The following is a 7173-nucleotide window of genomic DNA, read 5'->3' as shown; positions in this document are numbered from 1 at the left end:
AACTACTTGAGCTGTAGGTCACGTCTCTGTTACACGTTGTTGGCAAGGATTGGGCATGTACTGACTCCAGAATGTATCTGAACCTGCACCAGTGTTAGTCAAGTCTGATCTTAAATGAGTTCACACTCCATACTGCTGCCATAATGCTCTCTGGCAGGTAATTCCAAGAGTTCACAACTCTCACCCCAAAAGAGTTTGGTGTGTCAATTTTCTGAACCTGTGGCTTCTTCAATTTAAAGCTGTGACTCCTTGTGCAGTAGGCATCCCCTAGTTCCAGGTTTGAACTCACTCAAAATTTTTGACAATTTAAGAAATTTTTTGTATATATTTCATGATTATCAGAGATTTACCTCAAACATTGGTAAACTGTAATTAGATTTAACCTTTATTTTGACTGCCTACCTTTTATGAGCCATCAAGTCCATGTTTGGTTGCAACTGTTTTGTTTTTATAAATCTCATGTAACGACCAGCTTCTGATGGTGTGGGCAATGACTAATTCTTGGTCATGATGTGATGGCCCTTACAGTGTACAGTACAGGTATAAGTTTATTGTTACTGTGCACCATTTTATTTAAGTACAGTGGTTCCTTCTGTCTAGTACTGTATTGCAATATGTTGCATTTGTTTGTGATACAATAATTTATAATTGGTTCCTGTATTAGTATTTATGGGCATTAATGTGATTACATTATATCAAAAGTACAGTACAGGTATGTTCTCTGCTGATATCACTCAGTTTTATCATAACAGAATGTTGTATATCACATTCCATAAGCCATACCACTAATTTTTCTTATTGTGCACTTAGAATCATTAACAAATCAACAAGTAAGAGTCCATATTAAAAAGCATAATGGTCATTGCTTAAATATATTTGCCTTTAATAATGAACCAGACACTTACTGTTAGAAAGTTAAGGTCAGCCATAGAATCAAGATGGTACAGCATCATTTTTTCAGTTACAGGTAAGATAGAAAGCTGTGAAGGAACAGTTACACAAGGGAATCTTTTAATCACATGAGTCAGTAAAATAAACATCAACCACCTCAAGGTCGATGGAATAAGAAAATGAACAACAACAACCAACTGACGCTGGTAGCCACAGGTATAGGTTTACAATTTTTGCATAACGTTTCATATTGTTACACAAAGCAGAGTGGTTGATACTTTTACTGACTATACATAAAGTTATACAGACACACACTGACATCATACAGTGAAATTATCACAAAGTCTATGACATATTTTGGATGGCCCCATAACAGAAATTCTTTATCATGATTGTTCAATACACTTATCATGATTGATACTTTACTCAAACCTATTTTCTAAAACTATCTCTTATAACATGGCTCTACTATACTGTACAGTTTAAAAATGCATTAATGTACTGTACAGTATATTTAGAAGTAAATGTGATAGAATATGATACTTGCAGGAACTAAAGTTGTGTTTGTGAAGCACATTCTCCACAAAATGTTAATCAAATATGTACCTGCATATATGTGAGAAAAGAAAAAAGAATATTTTAACAGCTTCAAAACCTAACCAACAACCAAAAGTTCCATATAAAGAAACACAAATATATCTTTGAGAAAGGGGAGGGTTTTAAAGTAAGCAATTGTATACAATGCATGAGAGTCCTTAATAAACTTAGGCAATATATATATATAAATACCCGGTACTTTCTCGATTTAACAAACTAATTCGAGCTACCCGTTTCTGTTAAATCAAAATTAATGCTAAATTGATCTCCGTTATTTTGCTCGATATACCTAGATCACGCGCACCTACAGTGATTTACTTGCATATATATACACACACACACCTAGATAACATCTTTGCCATCAGGTTTAATTTCTTCCTGTAGCTCATACATTTTCAGAGCTGTTTCCTTACTCTTCCAGGGTGAGGGACAATTCTGCCACCTATCCCGACGACCTAGTCTGTACTTCATACATTTACAAGGCTCTTCTAGGTTAGCTTCATAATGACTCACTGGTTCTCTTCTGCATTTGTTGTACAGCTCCTTACATTGACCATTTGTCAGTTGCAAGTGAAACTCCAACTCAGTATCATATTCATTCTCCCCAAAATATTGAAATCTTCTGGTGCTGAAAGAACAGTAGTTGTTGCCTTGTGGATCCCTGTACCAGGGATTACCTAGCTTGGATGCATCATATTTAGGTATGTCTTCAAACTGGAGGTGGGAGAACATCAGTTTAGCAACACTAACAGATGGGTATTCAACTATCTCCAAAAGGTAAGTGTAAAAACCACCTTGAATCTGCAAGTAACACAGTAATTCATTCAAGTTAATAAGTAAGCTGATGTTGCCATATTTGTTGTGACCCGTTGAAGACACGACAAACTGTATCAATTGCTCATTAGCTTCTAACGCGTAGGAGAATTTCTTGCCAATAATGGGGTTGGGAATTATGGAGCCTTCGTGGAACATTTGCTGATAGTCCTCGAAATGCACAGTATAAGATATATCATAAAACTTATGGTAGTATATTTCATGGGATACAAGAGGGCGATCTGGGTCCGGATACCAAGACTTGAAATATTTATTTGCCCCTAATAAACGGTCATCTGCATGGTAATTCATAGCTTAACTGAAAAAAAAAAATGTCTGATTAATTGCAGCAAAGGTTAGGTTAGGTTACGTTATGTTGAGATACATTTCACTAATTTTATGGTGAAAAAGAACATCACTACTGAATGTATTAAATAAAAAACCTATGAAAATAATACTTTTCTATAAGGAAAAATGGGGTATCACTTATGCATTTTTACCCCCCCTTTTTATTAGGTTTGATGAGCTTGGATTGGGTTAGGTACAATTTAACCATGATATCAGTATTCACTTTTTGTCTTTAACCATTATGATGATAATTGTGGAAGTTTTGACTGTAAACCACTTATCTGTTACCTCAAAGTGTAAAGGCAGATAAGTGTGTCCAAATTCACCATTACCAAAGCTCCTACACAGATCACTGTTGGCACATACAAATGAGTCATATATGGTACATATACCGAGGAATTTCTTATCAGATGTGTTATTGCCGAAATAAAAATCGGTGCCGGTGTGTCATCCAAATTTACCCTCTTTTCTTCTGTGAATGTCTACGGTGATCACAAGTGCACTCTATGGGGTCTAATATTCTTGTGACTTGATCGGCTTATGTCTTCTAATCAGTTATGTATGTCGCAGGGAATTGACCAAGAGGAAACACACCACCACCACCACCTGTTGGCATTTTACAAACTAATGCCATAGTTCGTACGAGCACCACGGCTAAGTTATGAACCTAGTGAATCGTTCTTACGGTTGTTTGTATGGACTTTAGATCTCCCGACAGCTATGAACTTTGTATCTCAACAGTATAAGTGAATATGGGCCCTTGCCTGTTTCTTATGGTCAGGAAATGGAACTCTTAGCGAATGCCTATAATACTCTTCGGTTGTTTCAGCAGGAACATTGTCTGCCTCGTCAGTCTCCCCCACAGCCCGAGAACAGACTTTCTGGAAGTCTACTGCTTCTTTCCGGAAATCCTGAAGGCACAACGTAACTAACACACCTGGCGAAATACTCAACCAATTTCATGACTTCTACTTTGCAGAGACTTATGGAAGCCTTTGATGTAAGGAAGACACTTGTATATAATGAAGTAAATCCACAAAACAGAAGCTTTTTACCTGGGAGGATCTGTTAAATAGGACCTAATTGGCTGAGCTGTGGTGTAATGGTCAGCATCCTCGCCTTGCAAGCAAGCGGACCCAAATTTGATCCTCGGGCAGGGTGAAACTATGGGCAAGTTTCTTTACGTCATTTGTCTCTGTCTACCCAGCAGTAATTGGGAACATGGATGTTAAGCGATTTGCGGATCGTATTCCGGGATAATGGTTAGCCAGTGCAGTTGGTGAGCTGTCCAGTCTTCTCGGACTATTCCGTGACATTGTGTCATGCAGATCGTTAACTTAGGGTGTGGTTGTTGTGTTGGCGACAGCTTCTACACCTTAACAAATTCACACCTAGGAGGCCCTTGGACTGGCCATCCTCGATTTCGAGGGGCTTCCATTATTATTATATTAAAAGGCCGAGTCATAATGTCAACTTTATCGTATCAGTGCCCAATATCCTTCAAAGTCGTATTAATAACATAAAGGTAACATGCTAGTAAGTACATGAATTAGAACAACTTTGACAGGATGTTATTTTTGGATACAATTAATACTTTAACAGTTATTTTGCTTTTAAGTTTTTTTAATATGGCAACTAATTTTCTAAATTGCTGCTATTTTTCAAGATGGCGGCTATTTTTCAAGATGGCAGCCATTTTTCACGATAGAGGCAATTTTTCAAGATCGCAAATATTTTTCAAGATTTTTTTTAAGATGGCCATTTTTCAAGATGGCTATTTTTCAAGATGGCTGATATTTTTCAAGACGGCAACTATTTTTTAAGATGGTGGTCATTTTTCAAGATGGTGGCCATTTTTCAGGATGACTGCTATTTTTCAAGATGACAGCTTACCTAACCTAAACTTATGTTACCTTTACCAAGCTAACCTAAGACTATTGTAGTGTAATTATCTAGATAGACATCCTCCACGCATTCATAATACTTAATTTCAGTCATTACACGGCAACATTTTCAAATTGGATTAATGATGGAATGTAGCACCTTCACTCAACACAGAAAACCGCAATGCACATGACAAACAATTAAGTTCTCTAGAAAATTTTCAATAACATAATTTTTTTTAAATACCATTTGAGGAGATAATTTTTTCCAATAATTTGTCCAACATATCTATAAATCTGTTGATTATATATAAATGTAACTCGCAATACCACTATTATGCACTTTAACCTTTGATTATCTCTGCAAATGTATTTTAAAATAGGTAAGGTTAGATAAGGTAAGGTATATTTAGATAAAGTGAGATAAGGTAAGGTATGCTAAGGTTGAATCCACGACAAAACCCCAACAGTTTTCTACCGACAAAGTGACATATAGAAGCACCTATCCTAACATAATAGTGTTTTATTTTATATATGAGACTGGGGTTTTGTCTGTAGACCGCTAAGGTTAGGTTACAATAGTTTACAGGTACTCAAAAGTCGCCATAAGTTACGAAGGAAGGTCAGCAATTTTAAACAGTTGTGGACTAAGCAAGTCTTTAGTGAATCACCACCGTAGGAGTTTATGAACTCTTAAGCAATTAAGATGTTGGTAACCCGTTAAAGAATCTAGGCCCAGTACGTATGCATACAGAGAGGCGGGTGATTCCTTGTACAGGAGTACCAAGAATTTTTAAGAAAACAAAATCTTGAACTTAAGAACAGTATAATAATTTTATAGATTCATTGTTACTGACTAGCAAGCTACCCAGCCTAAAAGAGGATACTGCTGAAAAACAGGCATATGTACACTTATATTGTATACCTTCACTGTCTACGTACTGCAGATTGTTTGTATACCTACATTGTTTATGTATACCGACACTGTGTACATTGTATATAAGTACAGTAGTCTATGTGTATTTTTTTTTATTTGTATTATACCATATCATTTTCTGTATTATTGAAATCTATATATTCTTTATATTCCTATACTGTGTGCTATAGAATACTAGTATAAGTAGAGTACGTATATGTAATTGTTTGTAACTACAGCAGTTAATGAATGTTGTACACCTACGGAATCATTGTAAACTTGTATATTGATTTTACTTAATAACCATATATCTATCTAACATTCTTGAGAAATAAAAATCGCACCAAGAAAATATCTAAAACTTTTACGCATTCGTGTTTTCTGTTCTTATCTTCGATTTAAATTACGAGGAAACTTATCTGGTTACTGCCTCTATCAAAATACTGTGCAATTGGATATACTGCATGCATATTACAGCACTGGGAAATGCTTACGTGGTTGAGAAACTTGAGATTGACTTAGAAAGGTACAGTACCAAAGTTCAGCGACGCTGCAGGGCGACGCAGGTAACTGTAAAATATGTATAATCAGACTAGAAAACTTTATTTACTAAACATGGTAACTTATTAGAAAAACAAGTTGACATACACATAGAAAGAGCGAAGGTCGCAAGTTTAGACAATGTCGCAACCTAAAAAAAGATCTGTACGAGTTGTTCAGATGGTCACGAGATTGCTTACAAGATGCAACCCAATTACAACAATTTTGTTGATAAACCTTCCCAAAGCTATATAATTAGTAAATAGTGTGTTCCACCCAAAATCTCATGCATGAGACACCCTCGAAATTCTCTGCAGTTGTTTATGAAACAACTGATGCATGTGCTGTTCTTATATACAAATTTAACAAACAGGTCAGTGTGCCACAGCCCAACATTGATGACGCGACCTACCAGCTAAGTGGCTAACATGCCAATGATAGGCGAAAGGAAGACGATAAAGTAAAGGCAAGGCAGACATGGACCGAATTTTCGTTCTTTGACTCCTTCCATTATGTTAATTCTAGTAATTCACGGAATTTCACGACCATGTGAGGTTGTAGTGGATTCCTCCCCTACAAGCACCGAACCTTCTCGAACTCCCCAGCCCACGGAGCGGGGGTCAAATATCTACCCACGCTTATCCCCACCTTATAAGGCCTGACACCACTGTGACCAGCTCTCTTTTCTACCCAGTGCCACCAGCAAGCAACACCACCTCCTCCAAGCCAGCCGGGCGGCTGCCGCTCCCGCCAGCGACCTTGGCGTCCCTCAAGCCGCGTGGCCTCACTTTGGGCACCCTCACCACCCAGCTCTCTCTACTCAACGCTTATTACCATGCTACCTACCCAGCAACAAGCTGCATTGTACATCCAATACAATATGTATACAGTGAGCACATTGTGAGTTTCCTTTCTCCATCCCATACTGAGTGTGCACCAATATCTCATACCCCTACAAGGTTTCATCATGCCATCATCTCAGCGGCAACTTGGAGTTAACCCAATGGGCAACGGTTACTGGCTTCTACAGTGTAATGATGCATGGTATCCAGTTATTATTTACTCATAAAGTTTTGTGTTGTTTCGCCCTATTAATCTGTTAAGTGGCGAAAAAATTATTATGCCTGGCGGACGGAGGTGCATCTTGTAGAGCTCACTGTTGTACATTATAGAAAAGAACAAATA

At 37.3% G+C, this 7173-nt stretch overlaps 1 protein-coding gene across 3 annotated transcripts; it reads right to left on the bottom strand.

The window, feature by feature from the left end:
- Window positions 1-856: 856 nt before the first annotated feature.
- LOC121860941 lies at window positions 857-6756 on the bottom strand. 3 transcript variants are annotated; one of them, XM_042358338.1, is made up of 2 exons: window positions 6637-6756; window positions 857-2620 (listed from the first exon to the last, which is right to left on the bottom strand). In XM_042358338.1, the coding sequence occupies exon 2, from the start codon at window positions 2611-2613 to the stop codon at window positions 1831-1833; it is 783 nt and encodes a 260-aa protein (XP_042214272.1). In that variant the 5' UTR covers window positions 2614-2620; window positions 6637-6756; the 3' UTR covers window positions 857-1830. The 3 variants fall into 3 exon arrangements, with proteins under 3 accessions (XP_042214272.1, XP_042214270.1, XP_042214271.1); XM_042358336.1 differs by lacking the exon at window positions 6637-6756 and adding an exon at window positions 5458-6416; XM_042358337.1 differs by lacking the exon at window positions 6637-6756 and adding an exon at window positions 5943-6416.
- Window positions 6757-7173: the final 417 nt, after the last annotated feature.

This window comes from Homarus americanus, unplaced genomic scaffold, assembly GCF_018991925.1.
Source record: "Homarus americanus isolate GMGI-L3 unplaced genomic scaffold, GMGI_Hamer_2.0 scaffold52806, whole genome shotgun sequence".
In the NCBI taxonomy this organism is placed as follows: Eukaryota; Metazoa; Arthropoda; class Malacostraca; order Decapoda; family Nephropidae; genus Homarus; species Homarus americanus.
This window is presented reverse-complemented; position numbering and strand designations above follow the sequence as displayed.

Coding starts and splice junctions, on each gene's coding strand:
- LOC121860941 (XM_042358338.1), bottom strand. CDS start 2,613: ATGAATTACCATGCAGATGACCGTTTATTAGGGGCAAATAAATATTTC.